At 44.5% G+C, this 25,332-nt stretch overlaps 1 protein-coding gene across 5 annotated transcripts in view; it reads left to right on the top strand.

Annotated features, from left to right (window-relative positions):
* Positions 1 to 25,332, top strand: part of cacfd1 (calcium channel flower domain containing 1) — a 56,523-nt gene that overhangs the window by 20,881 nt on the left and 10,310 nt on the right. For 3 of the 5 annotated variants that reach the window (XM_060935770.1, XM_060935773.1, XM_060935769.1), the window contains one exon: positions 16,969 to 17,011. The exons of 1 other annotated variant lie outside the window; for it this stretch is intronic. In XM_060935770.1, the coding sequence (XP_060791753.1) occupies positions 16,969 to 17,011 (43 nt within the window). Of the gene's footprint in view, positions 1 to 16,968; positions 17,012 to 21,923; positions 22,557 to 25,332 lie in introns of those variants that run through there. One more of the 5 variants, XM_060935771.1, reaches the window with a different exon arrangement.

Genomic DNA, 25,332 nt, shown 5'->3' on the forward strand with positions numbered 1-25,332 from the left:
CCCCCATTATGAGGGATAGATTATACTGAGTGACGCAGGACACTCAGACTAAGGAGCTGATAACACAACTTTTGATCCCAAAGAGCCGCGGGGAATTGGTATTACAGGCCACTTTAATCCCATGGCTGGACACTTAGGGCAGGATAAGACACTAGCCCAAATAATGGCCCGGTTCTGTTGGCCAGGGATTCATGGCAATGTCCGTAGGTGGTGTACGGCGTGCCGCGAATGCCAGTTAGTAAATCCAGCGGCCATTCCAAAAGCGCCTTTGCGCCCTCTACCATTAATCGAGACCCCGTTCGAAAGAATTGGGATGGATCTCGTCGGGCCATTAGATCGGTCAACATGAGGGTATCGCTTTATTTTAGTTCTGGTGGACTATGCAATGCGATATCCGGAAGCAGTGCCGCTTCGCAATATCTCCACACATAGTATTGTGGAAGCACTCTTCCACGTCATCTCCCGAGTCAGAATCCCAAAAGAGATTCTGACTGATCAAGGCACTACGTTTATGTCACACACACTGCATGAACTGTATGGGTTACTGGGAATCAAGCCAATCCACACCAGCATTTATCACCCACAAACGGACGGCTTAGTCGAACGGTTTAATCGCACCCTCAAAAACATAATTAAAAAATTTGTAAGTGAGGATGCACGTAACTGGAATAAATGGCTCGAGCCCCTGCTTTTCGCAGTACGAGAGGTCCCACAAGCCTCCACGGGGTTCTCCCCATTCGAATTATTATATGGGCGTAAGCCACGTGGCATCCTAGATATGCTGCAGGAAAACTGGGAGGAGGGACCTTCCCCGAGCAAAAATGAAATTCAATACGTTATTGAACTGCGCGCAAAACTCCACACACTCGCACACCTAACCCAGGAGAATTTGCAGCAGGCTCAAGAATGGCAAATCCGCCTGTACGACAGGGGCACACGGCTTAGGGAGTTCGCACCGGGAGATAAAGTGCTCGTGATGTTGCCCACGTTGAGCTCCAAATTGATCGCCAAGTGGCAAGGACCCTTTGAGGTCTCACGGCGAGTCAGGGACATCGACTATGAGGTGCGGCGAACAGACAGGGGTGGGGCGTTACAGATTTACCACCTCAATCTGTTAAAACTTTGGAACGAGGAGGTCCCCGTGGCGTTGGGGTCAGTGGTTCCAGAGAAGGCGGAGCTGGGGCCGGAGGTTCAAAAAGTAAAATTGACATCGCCCACCGCTCCAGTCCCCTGTGGAGACCACCTCTCTCCGACCCAACTCATGGAGGTCACCCAGTTGCAGACAGAATTTTCTGATGTATTCTCGCCCCTGCCCGGCTGCACCCACCTCATAGAACACCACATTGAGATGCCTCTGGGGGTGGTAGTGCGCAGCCACCCTTACAGACTGCCTGAACACAAAAAAAAGGTGGTTCGGGAAGAACTCGAGGCCATGCTCGACATGGGCATCGTCGAGGAGTCCCACAGTGACTGGAGCAGCCTGGTGGTCTTGGTTCCCAAGGCCGACGGGTTGGTCCGGTTCTGTGTGGACTACAGAAAAGTCAACGCGGTGTCGAAATTCGATGTGTACCCAATGCCTCATATTGACGAGTTGCTTGATCGACTAGGCACGGCTCATTTTAATCGACACTGGATTTGACAAAATTATATTGGCAGATCCCCTTGACTCCATTATCCCGAGAGAAAACGGCCTTTTCCATACCGTTTGGCTTACACCAGTTTGTCACACTTTCTTTTGGGCTGTTTGGGGCGCCCGCTACGTTCCAGCGGCTTTTTTTTTTTTTTTTAAAGATTTTTTGGGGGCTTTTTCCACCTTTATTGGATAGGACAGTGTAGAGACAGGAAATGAGCGGGAGAGAGACGGGGAGGGATCGGGAAATGACCTCGGGTTGGAATCGAACCCGGGTCCCCGGATTTATGGTATGGCGCCTTATCCACCTGAGCCACGACGCCCCCACGTTCCAGCGGCTTATGGATAGGGTCCTCCGCCCCCATGCCACCTATGCAGCCGCATACCTCGACGACATTATTATCTATCGTAATGACTGGCCGCGGCATTTACAACATCTGAGGGCCGTCCTTAGGTCGCTGAGGCGAGTGGATCTCACAGCCAACCCGAAGAAGTGTGCGATTGGGCGGGTGGAAGTACGGTTCCACTTGGGCAATGGGCAGGTGCATCCCCAAATTAATAAGACAGCAGCGATTGCGGCTTGCCCAAGACCAAAAAGGGGGTGAGACAGTTCCTGGGGCTGGCCGGCTACTATCGTAGGTTTATACCTAATTATTCGGACGTCACCAGCCCACTGACTGATCTCACTAAAAAGGGGGCACCAGATCCGGTCCAGTGTACGGAGCAATGCCAGCGGGCTTTCTCTGAGGTAAAGGCTGCACTGTGTGAGGGGCCGCTATTACACTCCCCGGACTTCACTCTCTCCTTTGTTTTGCAGACAGACGCATCAGACAGGGGGCTGGGGGCTGTTCTGTCCCAGGAGGTGGAGGGGGAGGACTGCCCAGTGCTGTACATCAGCAGGAAGCTGTCGGTGCATGAGGGCCGCTACAGCACTATAGAGAAGGAGTGCCTTGCCAATCAAGTGGGTGGTCCTCGCCCTCCGCTACTACCTACTGGGATGCCCTTTCACCCTCTGTTCGGACCACGCACCCCTCCAGAGGCTCCACCGCATGAAGGATGCCAATGCGCAGATCACCCGTTGGTACCTGGCACTCCAGCCGTTTAAGTTCAAGGTGATCCACAGGCAGGGGGCGCAGATGGTCATGGTGGATTTCCTCTCCTGTCGGGGGGGGGGGTTGGCTGCAGGCCGGACGGCTCCCCGGCCTGAGTCGGGCGGTGGGGGTATGTGGCAGCGGGGGTGTGGTCAAGTGTCGGTCTGTGAATGGAGGGCGGAGTCAGGGAAGGTAAGTGGCAGAATCACTACACCTGATGTTAGTTAACCTGTGTTTGTGTGTCTTCCCCAGTGACCACGCCCTATAAAAAGGAGAGAGAGAGCAGAGGAAGAGAGCTCTCCCCAACCAGAACACTTGTGTGTGTGTGTGACTGGGAGAGTAGTAAATAACAGCTGAAAAGCTAAAATAAAGAGTTTGAGAACTCAGTTCTGGCCTGCCGTGCTTCTGTGCTCCACCCACCTTAAACAATTGCGACAATGTGTTAAACTTATAACAACGACCGAGTGAACTATGACAAGAAAATGCTCATTTTATAGCAAAATTCTAGCAACACGAAATAAAATTCTTCCATGATGATATTGATAAAGCTTTTGAATCTCAGTGCCCTGTCACACTACGACGTTCTCACCAGCGTTCGAGTAACGTGTTGCGAAACGCAGAGGAACGTCGAGAACGTTAGAAAAAAGTTACAAGAAAGTTAGACGAGCGTCGGCAAACGTTGGGGAACGTCGAGGGACATCGGCGAACGTTGAGGGTGAAAAATAGTTTTGGGTGTGCACAAAAATTCAGGACGTTCTATCAAAATGCTACTTACACGTTAGAGGAACGTTACACGAAAGTTTGCGGGCGTTACTCGAACGTTACTCGAAAGTCAGGACATTCCCTGGACGCTAGGCGGACGCCGGCCCATCAGGGTCGAGTGTCCAGCGCGTGCCTAGCGCTTGGGTAACGCTTGCCTAATGCCTGTGTAACGTCCATCGAACGTCTGTCCAGCGTGTCGCCAACGTTTTTCAGCGTTCGTCAGCGTTCGCCGAGCGTTCTTAACGCTCATGTAACGCTCTTTCAACATCTTTCTAACGTCTGTCAGCGTTCTGAATTTTTCCAGCATCTGTGTAACGTCCATGTAGCATCCTTGTAACGCGCCTGTAACCTACTGGTAGCGTTCAGGAGCATTTGGCAGGCACTTGCCAGAAATATATTTAAAGGGGCTTGCAGAGGCCCTTGTTCTGAAGTGAAGACTTCAGAACAATGACAGACCAAGAGAAACACCAGTATGCTGTTGCTGCTCTCATGCATCACAACAACCTCCTGCAGTTGGCATTGCACCAGGTTAAGATGTCCAAGGCAGAGTCAAAGAAGAAAAGGAAGAGGAGAGGGAGAAAGAGCTGGGTGAGACCCTGGATAGGAAGGCGACCACAGTTTGGTGTTTATGACAAGCTGATGGCTGAACTCTGAGCTGAAGACCAAGCCTCCTTCCACAACTTCCTGCGCATGCCAGCAGTGATGTTTGATGAGCTGAGACAGAGAGTTGGTCCCAGGATCACCAAGAAGGACACTCGCTTTAGACCGGCCCTCGACCCTGGTATGAAGCTGGCCCTGACTTTGCGACACCTTGCCTCTGGTGACAGCTATGCTTCGCAGAAGTTTGCCTGGAGAGTACCTCACAACACACAGTCACTGGTGGTCAGAGAGGTTTGCCATGCCATACTGGACGAGTACCTGGATGAGATGCTGACCTGCCCCAGTACGCCAGAAGAGTGGAAGGAAGTTGCTGACAGATTCTATCAGAGGTGGAACTTCCCCCATGTCCTGGGAGCACTAGATGGCAAGCATGTGGCCATTAGGTGTCCTGCAGAAAGTGGCTCCTTGTATTACAACTACAAGGGGTTCTATTCCATCGTGTTGCTGGCCCTTGTGGATTCTGACTACAAGTTCCTGTGGGCAGATCTTGGAGGCCTGGGATCAGCATCCGATGCCCAGATCTACAACTCCAGTGAGCTGAAACATGGAGCTGAAGAAGACCTGCTTGGGTTTCCACAGCCTATACCTCTCCCACAAGACACTACAGATGTTCCATACTTCTTCATTGGAGATGACGCCTTTGCCCTGAGAGCCTACATGATGAAGCCCTACAGTCTCCATGGTCTATCACAGGAGGAGCGCATTTTCAACTACAGACTGTCGAGAGCCAGGAGGGTCGTGGAGAACGCCTTTGGGATCCTTGCCAACAGGTTCCAGGTGATTCTTGGCACTATGCAGCACAAGCCAGAGACTGTGAAGCTGATAGTGAAGACCTGCTTGGTCCTTCACAACTTGATGAGGGTCAGATATCCAACGCTGCAGAACCAACAGCTGGACCAGCCAGAAGGTCCAGAAGAAGACTTTGTGCCTGGTGCCTGGAGAGATGGCTTCAATATGGAAGACACACAGGTTGTTGCAGGCCCCAACACTGCGACCAAGGAAGCCAAGAAGCAGAGGAAGCTCATCAAGCACTGGGTCAACTCCTCAGCTGGGGCACTGGACTGGCAGGACAGGATGGTGTAGACCTGGACCCTAGTGTTGCAATGCAGAATGGACTTAATATAGACTATACTTTTTGGTAGACACAACTTTTAGAAACTGAAATATTGTATGTGTAACTTACTTACAATGACTTATTTGTCGGTAACAGTAATAATAAAAGTAATTGTGTGTGTCATTTCGAAGTAATTATTTTTACTGATCGCCCTACTTTTTTAGCCAATCTGTTCTAGGCATGATCTCTTTTTCAATTATTTATTTTACTGAGTTCCCGGTCGACCCCTTTTCACGTAACCAAACGTATAAAACAGTATTAATAAATGTCATAGTTTTATTTTGTATTGTTTTATTCTTTTTCATTTTTTTAACTTGATTTATTTTTTTTGTATTTTGTATTTTTTTATTATATTTTTTTATTTTATTTTATATTTTACTTTTTTTTTTTATTTATTTTAAAATAAAAAGTAAAATAAAAAATAACAAAATAAAATAAAACATAAAATAAAAGAAAAATATAAAATAAAATAAAACATATACAATAAAAGAAAAATATAAAATAAAATAAAACATACAATAAAAGAAAAATATAAAATAAATATATTTTACTTTTTATTTTATTTTTTATTTTATATTTTATTTTATATTTTATTGTATATTTTTTATTTTACTTTTTATTTTTTATTTTATCTTTTATTTTATTTTATATTTTATCTTTTATTTTATTTTATATTTTTATTTTATTTTTTATTTTTTATTTTTTTTTTCATTATTTTTTGGGGGGTACAATATTAAAAACAAGAAATTGAAAGTTTCACGCAAGAACCAGGCAAAGTTCAAACTATGTACAACATTTATTTACAGATTCCTAAACAAAAAGTTCTAAGAGTCAGTCTCTGGGTCCACTGGTGGCTGTGGAGTGTTGAGCGTGTCATTCAGAGAGGTAGCCGTGGATGGGGTGGCAACTGGAACTGGACTGTCCAGGGTGCTGAACAAGTCGCTGACACTGGCTGCTGTAGACACTCCGGTGGGGAACACGGTAACGTCCGTGGCGGCACAAGTGACAACCAGGGCTGGAGAGCTGCTGCCTTGGTTGCTCTGGTCCATGGCGTGTCTTGCAGAGCTGATGGCCGTAGAGACGGAGGCATGGGTGGTGGCTGGTGCTGTCAGCGTGTGGAAGATGGGAGAGTTCCTACTCTGTTGCTGAAAGAACCTTTGTGGCTGGTAGTAGGAGTGAGGCTGCTGGAAGGACGAGTGAGGCTGCTGGAAGGACGAGTGAGGCTGCTGGAAGGACGAGTGAGGCTGCTGCTGGTGGTATCTGGCCATCCACTCCCTGGTCTGTGACTGCCAAGGAGTGCCAGTGGGCGGGTTGTCATGCCACTGGCTAGGGTCCGGCTGAAACATGTCGCTCTGGGCTTGCCTGGTGGTTGTGATGCCAGGAGGGGGGGCCGACCGACATGTAGCTGAGAAGGTAGGCAGGTCCTCCTCTTCCTCTTCAGTGTCTTCATCCATCAGCCGCGTGAGGATCATGTTGATGCTGGCCCTGGCCTTCTTGAACTTCCGGCTCGACATTGTGAGAAGGCTGTCCCTCACGTAGTTCGCAAAGGTCGACTCAGGGGTCACTGCTGGAGGCTGGAACAAACCCTTGAGTATAGCCTCTGACTCCTTGACCTTCTCCTGCAGGGTAGCCAACACGTCATCCTCAGTGGTGGTATCCTCATCCTGTCCAGATCGTCTGGGCCTCTTGGAACTACTGCTGCTGGAGGCTGCTGTGGCAGGTGTGGAAGATCTGGAAGGTATGGCAGTACACTCCATGATAGAAGGTCCAGATACCGGTAAATCCTCCTGGACAGTTGCTGCAGCTGAGGCTCTGCTGGGTAGGATGGGCTTGGCTGGCTCCGGTCTGTGTCGCACTACCTCCTGCAGGAACCTGAAGTTGCTGAGCACCCACTCGTCCCTCTCTGTTCTTCTTGGGGCACCGTCACCGCTCTTGTGTTTCATGAGTCTGGTGTTCTTATCCCGCAGTGACCGGAACCAGCCCTTCAAGTGCTTCACTGTCTTCTGCATCTTCTCTGCCTGGGCCTCCCACAACTTCTCCTTGTTTGTGATCTTGTGGTAAGCCTGGAGCTTAGAGTCCCACAATGTCCGGTTCTCTTGTAACCACTCGACCATGATGGCCTCATCAGATTCAGAGAGGCTGTAATTTATCCTGTCGCTCTTCTTCCTCTTGCCTCTGTCCTGTGAGGAGGCTGCTGACAAGCTTCTGGAGGAGGAGGAGGAGCAGCTAGACCCTGGAGACCCTGGAGAGGCTGGAGATGGCGACTGGGACCTGGAGGGGGTGATTGTTGCCCTCTTGTTCTTCGGCTGCTTCTGCTGCTGGCTGCCTGCTGGCTGGCTGTCAGCCTCGCTTTCAACAGGAGGGGGATGGACCTCTGCAGTGATGGAAACAACTTCCTGGCTGGGAGAGGATGCTGCTCGTTGGCCCCTGCTGCTGCCCCGACCTCTGCTGCTGGCCCTCTTGCTCTTGGGAGGCATACTTCTTTTCGTTTCGTTCGTTTGCGATGTTGACTGCACGGTGGTTGAACTGGAAGTGATGCACTCTGGCCAAAAGCCCCCCCCTTTTATACTGCGCGTCCAGCCGCAGGTTGGCGAAACGCAACAGGAACGTCACACAAACGCTCCACGCGTTACTCGAACGCTACAGGAACGCTAGGCAGACGCTGTGGAAACGTCGAGAACGTCAGCTAGACGCTAGACAAACGTCGAGAACGTTACCTGGACGCAAGGCAGACGCTACCCAAACGCTATGATAACGCTATCAAAGCGCTGTGGACGCTATGAGAACGTTAGGTTTTGCTGCTATTTTCGACCACAAACGTCGCCTGACACTGAGGGAAAGTTGGCTGAGCGTTACCCAAGCGTTACAAGAACGTTACAACATCGTTGACCTAGAAACTTAATTTGAAGAACGTCGACGTTCCCCGGCGTTTCTCAAATTTTTAAAAACGCAACCAAACGTCGAACAAAACGCTATAGTGTGACAGGGCCATCACCTGAGATAAAATGATGACTGCAAACATGAGCTGTTTTGGCTTTAGCCTCTGTTAGATCAGCCCTGCTGATGTTGTTCAGCTATACTCATCTTCTCTCCATACTAAGCCTCACAGTTTCCTTACCCTCTTTCCGAATCACGGACGGAATTCTAAAAAATCGGAATGTGCCACGGTCATGAGTACTGTTGTGACCACAACCATATCCAGCACAATGATATGGCATAGCTAAAAGAACGCTTAAAGCAGTGGAAAAACAAAAGGGAGTTACGCACGCATGACTATGTTTTGTATGTAATGTTGCTTGACCCCGCATTTGTATATCCACCAACATGGCCAACATCCGGGTTTCTATTTTTGCTTTGATGTCACTTGCAAGTCAAGGATACGAACAGTAGCTGGACAGCCAACATGTGTGTGTACGCAGTAAGCCTGCTGCAGCATCTTATCATTTTGGCTTGTGAACCTATGTGGTAACGATACCATAAGCATAAAAAGATGGTGCACACACTTTACATGTAGTCTACAGTACAGTCCAGGAATACATATATGTTATTTACCAGCTGGGAGGTCCGTATGGTGAAATATCGTGACCGAGGTCTTGAAAGTACTGGCCGAGGTCAGTATTCAAGGCTGAGGTCACGGTATTTCACCATACGGACCGACCTTAAGCTGGTAAATAATATATTTATTTTTTTCTTTACTAAATTCTAACAGAAAACGAGGGCGCTCGAAAGGGAAAACCGAGCCGAGCCGCCATTTTGAATCCTCATTCACGGATGTAATGCAAATTGCTTTCTCCTCGGTATACAAGTGCACTTCCATGGCAGGAAAAAACCCCTACATTTTGCTGCCTATGTAGTCCCCTATTTATACAAAATTGAGTCATTCAGGATTCAGCCATGTTTTTGCTTGGTGTTAGCAAATTACAGGTTTTAGCTTTCTCCTGAAATGTTTTATTTTATTTCTTCTTCCTCAGGGTAGTAAAACTCGCTTTCACTGTGAAGACTGTCATCACTATCCATGCTGTACAATTAATGCTATTCTCCTGAGAAATGCTGGCAAAAACGTATAAGATTTTTGATAATCTTAGAAATAAATCTTATTAAAAAAAGATAAATGTTGACAAAAAAAATTCTACTATGTTTGTTGTTGTTGTAAATGAGCGAGTCGCCAGGGGTCCATAACTGGGGTCCGTACCGTAGGATACGGACCCGCTCGCCAGCCAATCAGAGCACAGGATTTGGACCACGAAAAAAATTGTTATTATGTAGATGCACGAAGTTCCACATCCTGTTAAAATCCAACAGGACTCGCCCAGCTTGCTTTTCACTGCATTCCTGTCACAAGTGTGTCACGGCCATTTGGGCTATGCCCCTTTTCCACAAGCCGTGTTGTGTTTTCTTCAGGTGCACTGCTAACGGGAAGGAAGCAGTCAGCCCAATTGGATGCACCGGACGCACGGGTGTATCCAGACTTTATCAAAGTGGCTACTGCTCTCGTTTTGGGAGGATGTGGTGGCAGCGACCTATTCGGAATGGCTGTAGGAGACCGGGGGGGACGACACTCATTGCTTTGGCTTCGCGTTGTTCTCATAGACTTTGAGCTTGAATTTTGGACTGTTGCTCTTCTGTGAAATAAATTTTGTTTGGTGAAACTCTGCTCTGCTGCCTCGCCCCTTTAATTGGTTATACTCACTTGCAAGCGTAACAAGTTGGGGTTCATTAAAACTTGACACGTTCTGTAGCCTTATTGAATTAGACTCGTGCATTTTTATAATTTCTATTTATAGTACTGCTCTTGGATTTTAATTTAAAGTGACGCATCATCAGGAAAACTTTTGTTGGTGTTTTTCAGAATTTTTGGTAAGTACTTCACACTTCTTGTGGGGGGCGAAATGAGTGAGCATTTGGGAATTGAGTAAATTGTAACTGAAGGTTTGTTGGTATTTGAATCAGTTATTTGCCGCTGGGCTGAATTAAATTTGGTAGCAAGGATATTTTTCAGTAGGTTATATGTTTCTTCGTTCATAAAAGTAAAAAAAAAAGAACTTAAGTGCAAACTCGTAAAGTGTAAATATAGCTCTGCCGGTGCCCGTTTTCTGGACTTAATTGTCTTTTCCCTGGGTAGGTAAAGAGTGTGTGTGTTTTGGACATGTTGGGTATGGTGGTTTTTTTTTCCTTAGTTTTATTTTTGGACGGTACAGGTAGCAGTGGTCTTGGGGGCACGTCCGAAGTTTGGGAAATGGTTCCTCAATTGGCAGTTTTTCTCCAACTTACGGGTTATAGTGCATAATTACTCAGCCCCAACCCATCTGAAGTCTAGGGTCTACCATAGTTAGTGGGGGATTGGTGTTAGTCAGGGTTGGGGAATTTTTGTATGGTTAATAGGCCCGTCTGTGTACAGGTTGTCTGTACACAGACGGTTAAAATCGTTTGTGGATTTTAAGTTTCTACTGTTAAATTACAGTGGCTGAAAAATGGCAACCTGGCCTGTTCAGGCGTTCATTCAGTCTCCATCTGATGAGCTTCTAGGTATATTAATGAATTGATTCGGGGAATTGAATTGAACATGTCCATGCCACTGCACAGGGTGATGCTTGTGTGATCTTGTGCAGGGGAATGTGGAGCTTGGAGTGTGGCCTGCTCTGCCAGTTGATGGCATGTCACTAATTTTAGGAAATAACTTGTCTGGAAGATGCGTCTGGCTGGAAGAGTCTCCTCCTATGGTGGTGACTGATGCACCCCTCTTTGATAGTGGCATCGATGAGTGAGTGCACGGCAGTACCCTGAAGTTTTTACTGCATGTGCAGTAACTTGCTCTGCCAGTAGAAAGGTGGAACCTGTGCAGATTGAAGTAACAAAGTCTAAGTTTTTTTCCATTGGCTGATTACCTGTTGTCTGTCCCTCATGGGGAACTATTAAAAGAACAGAAGAGTGATGAGACACTTAAGCCACTGTTTGAACAAGTTCTTGCTGATGATGAAATTCGGAATAGGGTTAGGGGCTATTACCTTAAAGATGATGTACTGTTGTGAAAATGGTCACCACACGGCAGCTGTTTTGTTGGTGATCCAATAGTTCAGGTGGTGGTGCCGATGAAGTTCCGTTTGCTAGTTCGCCAAACTGCTCACAACTAACTTGCTGGTCATGCTGCTGTGTGATTCAAGCAGGATGTTGCCAGTTTTGTGAAAATGTGCAGAACATGCCAGCTGATGGGCAAGCCAAATCAGGCCTTAAGATCTGCCCCACTGCATCCCATTCCGTCTGTGTGCCAACCATTTGAGTGCCGAATAACTGACTGTCAGTCCTCTTTCTCGCTCAAAGTCTGGTAGCGAGTGCCAGGTTACTTGTTACCCGGCAGTTTATCCTCTGAAGTTAATTAACACAATCAATAGTGAAAGCCTTAACCCAGTTCATTTCTATTTTCAGTTTGCCAAAAATTATTCAGTCAGATCAGGGGAGTAATTTTACTTCTGCAGTGTTTTCTGAAGTCCTATGCCAGTTTGGAATCAGGTCAAATCTGGCAACTGCATACTACCCTCAGAGCCAAGGAACCCTAGAGTAGTTCTGTTCCATTTCACACTGAAATCACTGCTTGGAGCTTATTGTGTAGAGTTGGGTTGCAACTGGGAAGAGGGCCTGCTCTGGCTGATGCTGGCAGCCAGGGAGGTTACTCAAGAAAGTACCGGTTTCAGTCCAAATGATCTTGTCTTTGCACACCAGGTGTGTGGGCTGTTATCTGTCCTCCATGATCAGTGGACTGACTCTAAACCCCCAAGCAGTTTATCTGATTATGTTCTGGGGTTTCGCCATCGTCTCTCTCTTTTGCCTGGAGAATGGCTAGAGTGATTGATGGAATCTCAGAAAAAGATGAAGCAACTGTTTGATCATCATGCTAAGCAGCATATGTTTAGTGTTGGGGATTAAGTTGCTGTGCTGTTCCCTGTAATTGGCTCTCCATTCCAGGCCAAATATACTGGACCTTATACGGTCCTGTACTGTGGCCCAAATGACAACTATACCATTTCAACTTCAGATAGAAATTACAAGTGTGTCACGTCAATTTATTAAAACCATTTTATAGCCATGATAAAAGTACAGGCTTCGTCACCTAGTAGATCTGGGGTACTGGTGGACAGATCTAAGGTGGCATCAGGGGATGGTGAGCTGAGGGCACCAGATGATGGGGCGTTACAGGGCCATTTAAAAAAAAAATTCAGAATGCTTGCAAGATATGTCTTTGATTCTTGGACATTTGAGCCCAGCTTAATGAAATTAACTGATTACCTTGTTGGATTTCCTGACTTTTTATTTTCTGATGTACCAACACAAACATGCTACAACACGACATTGACACTGGAGATGCTGAGTATATTTGCCAGTGTTTCTATTGTGTTTCATTTGAAAAGGGAGAAATTTTGAAGCAAGAGGTCCAGTATCTCCTCACTTACAATCTGGCCAAGCCCTCCTCTAGCTGGTCATCGCCTTGCCTCTTGGCGAAAAAACAAACAAAAAACCCAGATGGTACATTTGACTTCTGCACTGATGATAGAAAACTGAATTCAGTAACCAAGCCTGACTCATTTCTTCTCCCAAGAATAGGACTGTGACCAGGTAGGGGTGGTGAAATTTGTAACAAAACTAGACTTGCTTAAAGGATACTGGAAGATCCTGTTGCTGGAGCGTGCACTGGAAGGCTCAACTTTTATTACTCCTAATGGTTTATTCTCTTACTGTGTCATGAGTTTTGGTTTAAGAAACACCCCTGCAACGTTCCAGAGATTAATGACTCAAGTAGTTGCAGGATTGAGTCGGGTTGCTGTTTATCTAGATGTGGTAGTAGACAGTGAAAGTTGGGAACAACCGGAGTGCTTACACCCTCTCTTTGCTAACCTCACCCATGTGCATTTTGCAGTCAATCTAGTGAAGTGCGAGTTCATTGGAGCAACTGTGACCTACTTGGGCAAGGTACAGTGGTGCTTGAAAGTTTGTGAACCCTTTACAATTTTCTAGATTTCTGCATAAATCTGACCTAAAACAACGTCAGATTTTCACACAAGTCCTAAAAGTAGATAAAGAGAAGAACCCAGTTAAACAAATGAGACCAAAATATTATACTTGGTCATTTATTTATTGAGGAAAATAATCCAATATTACATATCTGTGAGTGGCAAAAGATTATGAACCTCTAGGGTTAGCAGTTAATTTGAAGGTGAAATTAGTCAGGTGCTTTCAATCAATGGGATGACAATCAGATGTGAGTGAGCACCCTGTTTTATTTCAAGAACAGGGATCTTCAAAGTCTGAGCTTCACAACACATTTGTGGAAGTGGATCATGGCAAGAACAAAGGAGATTTCTGAGGACCTCAGAAAAAGCGTTGTTGATGCTCATCAGGCTGGAAAAGGTTACAAAACCATCTCTAAAGAGTTTGGACTCCACCAATCCACAGTCAGACAGATTGCGTTCAAATGGAGGAAATTCAAGACCATTGTTACCCTCCCCAGGAGTGGTCGACCAACAAAGATCACTACAAGAGCAAGGCGTGTAATAGTTGGTGAGGTCACAAAGGACCCCAGGGTAACATCTAAGCAACTGAAGGCCTTTCTCAAATTGGCTAATGTTAATGTTCATGAGTCCACCATCAGGAGAACACTGAACAACAATGGTGTGCATGGCAGAATTGCAAGGAGAAAGCCACTGCTCTCCAAAAAGAACATTGCTGCTCGTCTGCAGTTTGCTAAAGATCACGTGGACAAGCCAGAAGGCTATTGGAAAAATGTTTTGTGGACAGATGAGATCAAAATAGAACTTTTTGGTTTAAACGATAGGTGTTATGTTTGGAGAAAGGAAAACACTGCAATCCAGCATAAGAACCTTATCCCATCTGTGAAACATGGTGGTGGTAGTATCATGGTTTGGGCCTGTTTTGCTGCATCTGGGCCAGGACGGCTTGCCATCATTGATGGAACAATGAATTCTGAATTATACCAGCGAGTTCTAAAGGAAAATGTCAGGACATCTGTCTATGAACTGAATCTCAAGAGAAGGTGGGTCAAGACCCTCAAGACAATGACCCTAAGCACGCAAGTCATTCTACCAAAGAATTGTTAAAGAAGAATAAAGTTAATGTTTTGGAATGGCCAAGTCAAAGTCCTGACCTTAATCTAATCAAAATGTTGTGGAAGGACCTGAAGCGAGCAGTTCATGTGAGGAAACCCACCAACATCCCAGAGTTGAAGCTGTTCAGTATGGAGGAATGGGCTAAAATTCCACCAAGTTGGTGTGCAGAACTGATCAACAGTTACCGGAAATGTTTAGTTGCAGTTATTGCTGCACAAGGGGGTCACACCAGATACTGAAAGCAAAGGTTCACGTACTTTTGCCACTCACAGATATGTAATATTGGATCATTTTCCTCAATAAATAAATGACCAAGTATAATATTTTTGTCTCATTTGTTTAACTGGGTTCTCTTTAGCTACTTTTAGGACTTTTGTGAAAATCTGATGATGTTTTAGTTTAGATTTATGCAGAGATATAGAAAATTCTAAAGGGTTCACAAACTTTCAAGCACCACTGTAGTAGGGCAGGGGCATGTCTGCCTTATCTGTGCCAAAGTAACGGCGATGGAGTTTCCTGTTCCAACCACTAAAAAAAAAGAACTGATGCGTTTTCTCGGCATGGTTGGCTATTACCATTGTTTTTGCAAAAACTTTTCTTCTGTTGTAGCGGTATTAACAGATTTGTTAAAGTCAAAACTTTGTCTATCTGGACTGAGGCTTGTCAAAAAGCATTTGCAGTGTCTCAGGCACCTCTGTGCTTGTCTTGATTGCTCCCTGGCTGGAAAAGCCATTTAAGATTCAGACAGATGCTAGCAAAGTGGGGGCAGAGGCAGTACTACTACAAGATGATGCTGGCACTGAGCATCCAGTCCCGTCCCCCCGCCCCCATGCAAATTCACAAACTATCAGATGAATTACTCAGTTATCAAAAAAGAGGCACTTGCCTTAGTATGGGCACTCTAACATTTTGAAGTGCATGTTGGAAGTGGTGGTTCATCTGTTGATATACAGTGATCAACCACCTCACTGTCCTGCATACAGTGCAAAGTCCAAACCAATGGCTGATGTGATGGAGTCTTTTCCTCCAACCTGATCACTTGGATATTAGACACATTAAAGGCTCAGAAAACGTAGTGGCCGGTACAGTGTCTCGGGCACCTGCGTGTTAATTTCCAAAGGTTTGTAAAAAAAAATTCAGGGTTGTATCTTCCTCTTATCCCTGCAACAAGCTTCCCAGGTGCTGTTGTCATGGTGAGGTGGAAGTTCTTTTTTATGTAGTATGTTTTGTAAATATAACCTTAAATATTTCAGCTGAAATTTGGAACTTGTTTTGGTTGTGATGTAAAATCAGGAAACTAAGTAGTTTCCTGCTCTTAAGGGGGAGGGTGTCACGGCCTTCTGGGCTACACCCCTTTTCTGCCAGCTGTGTGGTGTGCTTGTTGATTCCCTGCAGGTATGCTGCTGATGGGAAGGAAGCAATCAGCTCAATTGGATGCACCGGGCACGTGGGTGTATCCAGACTTTATCAACATAGCTACTCTTGTTTTGGGGTGGTGATGTGACAGAGACCTGTTTGGGAACAGCTGCAGGGGGGAAAAGATTTGTTGTTTTGGCTTTGTGTTGTTCTGATAGATTTTTTTGGTATAGACTTTGAGCTTGAATTTTAGACTGTTGCTCTTCTGTAAAATAAATCTTGTTTGGTGGAACTCTGTTGCCTCTTCCCTTTAATTGGCTACTCACTTGTGAGTGTAACAAATGAAGAAAAATCTAAGTTAGGACCTACTAGTGGTGGCTACAATTATTGACACCTTTTCAGATTTACCAATAAAAAAGCAAAACAATTTTACAAAGGTGAGTTTCAGGTGGGGTTTACATTAGACCGTATCAGCGGATCATCAGATTAACGTTTTTAAAACGATTCGCGTGCACACAGCAACGCCAATACACGGATACGCTCGGCTCCGCAGGCATCCTGCGCTCCAAATCACTCCGCCCTGAACAGCGAGTGCCCTCTGGAGGGTGCGCACTCCGGCCCTGCGCAGCTCACAGAGCGCGCGAGTGAAGCGCACGAGCAGTGATTCGGGACTGAGCCGCTGTGTGTGTGATCCTAGTGCATATCGGGCATGCGCGTCACTTACCACTTGCAAGTGGAAGGATGGCAAGCCTAAAGACAATCATAACTACACAATGGGCAGTATTTGCATCAGTATTTGCAGTATTTTCATACTTTTATACTCTTTAATGAAAGGTGATACAAGGCGGAAGTCCGCGCCGTTTTTCAGCAGTGGCGTCACATGACCAACGCCAGCGAATCAGGAAGGTGGATGTCACAGTGACGTTGTCCAATGACGACGCCAGCTAGAGCTCAGCACAGCGTATCCGCGTATTCTCAATGTTTACACAGCACCGGACCAGACACGATCTGGATTGAATACGTGGACCCTGGCAGATTCCCGTTTCCCGGCGTTTCCAGGCGTTTTAATGTAAACGGACAGTGCATCCGCGAAGAAAACGAGACAGATACGGTCTAATGTAAACTTGGCCTCTGTTACAACAGTTCTTATTGGTTAATCAACCAGAAGACACCCCACTCCCCACCCTTTGATCTTGTCTGATGACACAGCTTATGTGAGATGGAATTTTTTTTTTTCAGCACAATCAGCAATTTGAGGAAAATCTGGAAGTTATCATTGCAGGTAAGCATAGTGGAAAGATCATGGACATGTTTTTACTTATCAAATTCACTGATATTTCATGATATCCTTGTCAACTTTTGTTTCTTACTCTTTCATTTGACAGTTGCCATTTTGTATCTAAACGTGCATTTGAGAATTCATGTGATATTTCAATAAGTGATCACTTTCACTGGTGTCCACCATTATCGACCCCCTGTGGAATTAAGTGATATTTACAACTGTTATGGATTGACCTTTGTGTAACATTGAAGTAGATGAAGGGGTTTTTTTTTAATATAAAGTGCTGTGACTTTATAAATCTGATTCATAGCAGAATGGAATGCTTGGAGTATTTGGAATCCTACTGCAATAAATAGAATTAGACCAGAATTAAATTCCTAGGATTGAAGAAAAACTACATGCTTGAAATTCAGATTTTTCTATTCCATTCAGAATTTTTTGCAGCTTGTTGAAAATATCTACCACATTACAATATCAGCAGACGTTTTATATTTTGGGTTGAGGAATAACATGTGACCTTTGACCTGGACTTTCATGTGGTTACAATGTCAAATGCTTGACCTCTTACTGGTAAACTAGAAATTAATACAAACAGCGAATGATTAACAAAATGTGATCTACAAAAATGCATAGAAAGTAGAACAATTTTCTGAAACAGGTTAAACATTGAGTTTTTGTTTACAAACATTAGAATTACTTCATTTATGTAAGCACTGACATCAATATATTTATATAAGATTTTGTAATAAATGTTTATGTAAAACAGGTTTTAAAAAAACTTTTGTTGATACCACATTCCGATTATTTTTATAAATAATTTGGGTGCCTAACTGTGGACAAAGGTGTCAGTACTTGTGGAACAGTGTCACGTGATCTGATACGCAAGTAATTGGGAATCAACATTTTTTTTTTCCCAGTGGAAGTTTGAGTAACTATTCATGCAGTTTATGTATTGAAAGTCTTTTCTGCTTTTTCAATAGCCAAAAGATCGTTAAGGTGTCGATAATTGTAGCCACCGCTCAATTAAATTAAATTTTTTAAATAAACAAATCGTTATGTGAGATTCAGCTGAAGTTTGATATAAATTTTTACCACCTCTTCAGCTCAGTCCCACATAATGGTTCTCATCTCATCATCTGTAGCCGCTTTATCCTGTTCTACAGGGTCGCAGGCAAGCTGGAGCCTATCCCAGCTGCAGGGGCGATTTCTCAGAGACAACAATGGAAGCCGAGCTTCCCCTAAAATTCTCTCCCCAAACTGCGGCGTCTACGACGTTGAATTCTCATTAAAACAATAACTTGCATAACATAATATATGCCCAAGATTGTATTTATGTTCATAACTATCCTGTAACTTATTTGAGTGATGTCTGACGAACTTGCAGTTCGCTATGAGAATCACCTTTGCTGCCAGGCTGTAACCTTTCTTATTTCAATGGGCTCTATGGACTGGCAGCAGTGTTGCCAGATTGGGAAGTTTTAAGTGCATTTTGGCGGGTTTTGAACATATTTTGGGATGGAAAACGTCAGCAGTATCTGGCAACACTGACTGGCAGCCGGGTATCCGTTGCAGTCTACGAGACGGCTCTGAACAGCCAATTTCGTCTAGTTGTTATTGGTTAAAATCAACAAAATCGTCACTTCCAGGCAGCGCTCGAAACTAACGGTGTCCCGATGTCCCGGGGACCATAAAAAATGTCATTGGGACACAAAATTATCATATCTGGGACAATCCCGGGACAATGGAAAAAATAGATCTAGAAAAAAGTTCTACATTAATATTATTTACAAAGCCGTAACACATACGTAGACATTCACCTAATTTGTCAATTTTAATTTTAAAACGTTAACAGCGAAAAATACATAGTAGCTACACTTTCGATGCACCTGCATCCGTAGGCTACAGAGCAGCGCATTCTGTTCTAGAATCTTCGGCCGGAGTCCGCATTATATGGACTTGGAATGGAATTGCTACCGCACACGCTGCGCCGACTCTCGCCAGAACAAAAATGCTTAAGTGGTTGAAGCGGACCGACCGCGGGGAAGAAACTGAAAGCCCAGACATAACGTCTCCGGGACCTTCAGGATCCAAAGCGTCATCGCCTGGTCTGCAGGCAACGCTAGCGACTGAATGAACTTAATGAACACTGTTAGACACGTTATAAAATACAACAGGAATGATGTGGATGATATTGACGGAAGATACCGTTCAACAGAATAAGTGAGTTTTCTTGGTGTCTTTCTAGTTCAGAAAGTTTAGTCAGTCAGCAGCACAACTAGGCTCGGACCTGGCACCATGTTGATGTTGCTAACATTTGCACCCGGCAGCGAAAGTTCATACAATGGATAACGGAAAGTTCATAAAAATGGATAACGGTAATGGTGAAAATGATAAGTTGGCCTTATAAGTGCCAACAGATATTCAAGGTATAAGTAGATGAAATGAACATAAAAGGGGTCTTATTTTCAACTAAAGTGTACTGCAGATGTAGGGAGTTGAAACATTTTCTGAATGAGCTAGTTGGCCCCTTTAAATAAACGGGTATCTATTCATACAGCGAGATCGCCAAAGTTTAATAAACTGAAAATGCAATAACTGTAATTTTGAAGTAGATGATGTATAGGACATGTGTCGCTTGTGTCTTGTGACTTATTGTAAAAATGATATAAAGGGTTCAAAATCGCATAGTTACAAATATAATAGTAACTTCATATGATGGGCGGCACGGTGGTGTAGTGGTTAGCGCTGTCGCCTCACAGCAAGAAGGTCCTGGGTTCGAGCCCCGGGGCTGGCGAGGGCCTTTCTGTGTGGAGTTTGCATGTTCTCCCCGTGTCCATGTGGGTTTCCTCCGGGTGCTCCGGTTTCCCCCACAGTCCAAAGACATGCAGATTAGGTTAACTGGTGATTCTAAATTGACCGTAGGTGTGAATGTGAGTGTGAATGGTTGTCTGTGTCTATATGTCAGCCCTGTGATGACCTGGCGACTTGTCCAGGGTGTACCCCGCCTTTCGCCCGTGGTCAGCTGGGATGGGCTCTGGCTTGCCTGCGACCCTGTAGGGCAGGATAAAGCGGCTACAGATAATGAGATGAGATGAGACTTCATATGATAATATTAACCACTGGTTATTTCAGAGAGGAAAAAAATGGGGACACTATTGCTTCCATTTGGGACAATACAACACAGAATTCGGGACCACTGGGGGACACAAAGAAAAAAAGTTAATTTCGAGCCCTGCTTCCAGGGAAGCCGGGCTTCTTTGGGACTAAACGAGACAGTGGGAGGGACAAGAAGCCAGGCTGATAAAGGATTATTGGAGGTAGTGTTTGAAAGACATGAGGAGGGCGGTACTTCGGCGAGGAACACGGAAGTATGATCAGTCAGTCCCTAGCGGATGTCGAGAAAGTGTAGTCGTGTGCCAAAGTGCTGTCCGAATTTCTTTTCATATAAACGGTTCTTCTCATTGATGTCTCTGTACATTACTCTGTAAATAAATGTAAATATTACTCGTTGTGCTCCGTTAACTTTCATCCATTCTATCAGTTTGATCATTCGTGAATTCACTCGTTTATTTCATTTGTAGTTCAATCTGGTTGTAGGCTAGCTTGAGCCTTATTGGGATCTGCAGTGCTAGCTGCTAACAGAAATTGGTAAAGTCTCTGGAAAGCACAACCAGCTGGTATGACAGGGTCACAGACCATTTTCTGGAAAAGGAGCGGAGGGCAGAATTTGTGTATAAATAGTGTTCATGAATCTGAAGTGTGTATATTGTTCAGTAATGTTAAGAGAATGTGTTATAGGTTATAATGTGTTATAGGCTCTGTGTTATAGGTTATACCTGGGTATAATATTCAAGGTTCTGTGTGTTGCATAGCCTACCTGGTTATGAATTTCCAGACTGTGTTGCAGAAGATGTTCAAGGATGTGTTGCACAGCTGGGTGTTGTGTTAAAGACTCTGTGTTGCATATCAGGGTATGATGTTCAAGGCTCTTCATTGAATAGCCAGTGATTTTTGGATGTTTGATATTTTTGATTAAGGATATGAGGCACTAGCCTGGCAAGCCAGACTATAACATGAAATGTACAAGCAAAAATACTTTCTGCCACTAGGTAGGGTTGTCTAGTTCACTATGCTAATGGGGCACACCTTTCTATGCTTTGATATCCGGCCTACAGGTTTTACGATGAATGCGTAAAATGGGCTTCCCGTTTTAAAAACCAGCAGCCGCCACTGCCCAGCTGACTACGGGCGAAAGGCGGGGTACACCCTGGACAAGTCGCCAGGTCATCACAGGGCTGACACATAGACACAGACAACCATTCACACTCACACCTACGGTCAATTTAGAGTCACCAGTTAACCTAACCTGCATGTCTTTGGACTGTGGGGGAAACCGGAGCACCCGGAGGAAACCCACGGGGAGAACATGCAAACTCCACACAGAAAGGCCCTCGCCGGCCACGGGGCTCGAACCCGGACCTTCTTGCTGTGAGGCGACAGCGCTAACCACTACACCACCACGCCGCCCACATAATGGTTTATTTATTTAAAAAAAAGAAAAAAGGTAGGCATATATCGGTACCCGCAATACTAAACCTGTGTTTTGTTTTGTTTTTTTGACCGATTAAATCCGTGACAGCCATATTGTGGGTGCGTGTACTGAACTAGTCTGAAAGATGCACAGTATTATAGACTACTGTTTTACTCAAACTCGAAATATTGAAAACTTTTCACGATATTCTAATTTGAGATGCACTGTGTGACAGATTAACATTTCAATAATAGTGTTCAAAAGTTCTATAAACCGTGTTTTAAATACCTGCGCAATGACGAGGAATTTTGACGGCCTTGAATGTGCGACTCCCCAAAGTGACGCAATTGTTTGGCTCCGCCCACAAAACAACGCAGGCGAGGGAACCTCCGGAATATGTCACACAATGGGCTATCAAACTAGAGCTCTATAACTAAATGTACTATTTAAATAGAGAAATGTAATTCCGCGAAACTACTTGCAGCGATCAACGACCTTGGGAAAAATCCAGAACAGCAGGAATTGGTTTGAGTTTTCTCTCATTTGGTTGGGATAACCACCAGATAAATTTGTGTGCACTATTCAGGACGATGATAAAGCAATAAGCCGCAGACGGACAAATCCGCTCTTCGGCGACCGGGCTGACATAGACACTGGCAAAATATTTGCCTTCTCTTATTCGTGGCTTACTTGCGCAAGTGCGCAAACATTTGTCAGTTGCTGTATTAGGAATATTATTTGCTACTGCTGATTGAACATAATTTACGCAGATCGGAGAAAGAAACCTCGTTTGTCGTCGTAGCTGCATGAAGTTGACGCCACCATTTATTTATTTATCTCCCCCCTATTCCCAGTGGATCCGTAAGCGAGATCGCGTGATTGAATAATTTAAGCAGTGTAAAATGAGTTCGGACGAAGCGGCAGCACCGAGCAAAAACACCGCCACCGATGAGGATGGCATGTCCTGGTGGTACCGGTGGGTGTGTAAGACTGCTGCTGTACTGGGTGGAATATGTAAGTAAAGGCTCTCTCTCTCTCGCGCGCGCACACAGAAAATATGCAACAGTATTTTACACGGACGAACACCTTCTCTCAAAGGATGGGTGTGGCCAAAATTAAGTAAATTTTACAAATTTCCCAACCTCGGATATAATAAACCATAACTTATTTAGTGCCTAGGGCGGCACAATGGCAGAGTGCTGTCGTCTCACAGCAAGACGGTTCCAGGTTCGAACCCCACTGCCGATGGGGGTCATTCTGTGTGGAGTTTGCATGATCTCCCGGTTTTCCTTTGAATTCAGTTCAAAGACATGCAGATTAGGTAAAATATCTAGCCACTGGGGTTGCACAAGCCAGTGCATAATTCGTGCTGATCCCAAGCCCAGATAGATTGGGGAGGGTTGCATCAAGAAGTACATTCAGTGTAAAACCTATGCCAGATCCTAACGAAGATATTTAGTGTTTGAGGTCATCTTCTGGGGGTATTCCAGAAAGCGGGTTTGACTGAGTTTAACCCCAGGATGAGGGAAACTCTGGGTTTGCTGTTCCAGAAAGAGAGGTAACTCCAACTCTGGGTCAGTTGCCATGGTAAAGGACTCTGTGAACCTCACCTGCTCACTGGCAGTTTCTCACACTTTCCTCCAGCCTGCTGAGCCTGAAGCAGCTGTTGGACATGGCCTGTCCTTTCCTCTTTAACCTAAGTGATGTTGAAGCCAGATGAATTCATGAAGCCTTATGTCAGGAGAGAATTTTGAGACCCCAATTAGATGTGCTGTCATTTAGTCTAAAATATCAGTTTCAATTTACTGTCAGTTTGCATGCATTTAAAAGTATCATTTTGAATGCATACATTATGTTGTCCAAGCCTGCTTTCTCAACTCAGCAGCTGTGATGTGAGCTAGAAATCCATATTGAGCACAGGACTGCCACTAACATTTGCTTAGAAGTTGCTAGAATTGTCACTAGAAGTAAATAAAGCTGCTAAGGGGGTCTAAAAACTTGGAAAATATAAGTTTACAACAGTGTATACTGGTTAATGTTGCGAGCAAGTAAGAAGTACCAGTCAGTACCAGTTTGCCATTGTGTAAATGTCATGACTGAGGGCAATTGAAATGAAATGCATCAAAACTGATCTGCATCCAGGCCACTTCTAACAGTTATTGCTTAAACTTGGGGTCACACGTAAGACCTGAGTCTTGCATTTTTATTTGCTATGAAAGCTAAATATAAGAAACCTAGATGCTACTTGTCTACAGCACCAGTCCTTTGGTGGGGGAGATTATTTCAATTGTCCCCATGGAGTTGAACTGAATGCAGTGTCTCTCAAAGAATGTTTTTATGCTCATGAACATTTGAACAATTAATGATATGAGAACATGGAGAATGTATGATTTAATGAGGGTTTTAATACAGGACTTGAAACAGGCTAGCAAGGTGAGTTTACTGTATCACAATCGACATCTTGATTGGTCAGAAAGTCAGTTAATTTTCTCTAACAGCAGCTCTGAAAGGAGTTCCAGCTAAAAGACTTTTATTCATACATGCTTTGCATCAGGGTTGGGTTTATTTTGCTATAATGACCAGCTCACTGTACATTATTCATTACAAAACACAAGGCTAATAGTTCTGGCTCAAAGCACGTTAGATTTACATTAATGTACTCATTCTAATTCAGCATTATTGCGATGGTAACAATCAAAAGTCAAGTCAACTTTGTCAAATATGCTATACATGCTCAACATACAGCACAGATGAAATTTCAGTCCTCTCTGACCCACGGTGCAAACAGGCAATGCAAAAAATAAAAATAGAATAATTGAAAAAAACAAACAAACAAACAAACAAACAAACAATATAAACAGTATAAACACTCTAGATAGGAACTAGACATAGACTAAACATTGAGACAAACAATATAAACAGTATAAATAAACAGTATAAACACTAGATAAGAACAAGACATAGACTAAACACTCAGACAATATAAACAGTGTAAACCAGGGATGCCATGGTTACGGCCCGCGGGCCGGAAGTGGCCCGATTGGACATCACATCCGGCCCGTGGTTGATATGGGAGAGCCATTTTTTAATTAAAAATGTAATAAAATAAACTTTCATCTAATGTTTTTTTTCTTTAAAAAATTCAATCTGACGTTTTATTTTTATTCAATTTTCGTGGCATTATTTCAGTTTGTCTTTTGCTGCTGCCCACCTCAGCTGCTGCAGCGCGTGCGCTGACCAGGATGTTAGCCTGCAGTGTTGCGCGCCGTTGAAGGATAAGTACACATCTGTTGCAATCGAATCATTCTACAAATACTTGCCGCCAGAGTACCCAGTTATGACGGCATTTGCATTGTGTATGTTTGGGACAACATATTTATGTGAGCAGGCCTTTTCTGTGATGAATATTAATAAATCGAAACTGCGTAATCGCCTGACACACGAACATCTCAATGACGTTATGAAAATAGCCACGGCCCAGAACCTGTCCCCCAATGTTGACAAGCTAGTGAAAGTTAAAAGGTGTCTAGCTTCGACAAGTAAAATGTAGCTGAAGTAGGTTTGTCTTCCCATTCATCATATTCCTGTGTGATATGGTTGGGAGGGAATAAAATGGGTTGGATTTTACTGATGTATGCTGTACAGTAGGCTAATGCCATAGGCATGGGTTTGTGAAAATGTGGGTTGGAGTTGTATGACTGGCAAAGGAAACGTGCCATCTGTTGTTGAGCCAATGTAATGTGAGGTCATATCTGGCTTTTTTCAAGAACCTTACGTTTTTCTACTGAAT

Source organism: Neoarius graeffei, chromosome 12 (genome assembly GCF_027579695.1).
Source record: "Neoarius graeffei isolate fNeoGra1 chromosome 12, fNeoGra1.pri, whole genome shotgun sequence".
Classification (NCBI taxonomy): domain Eukaryota; kingdom Metazoa; phylum Chordata; class Actinopteri; order Siluriformes; family Ariidae; genus Neoarius; species Neoarius graeffei.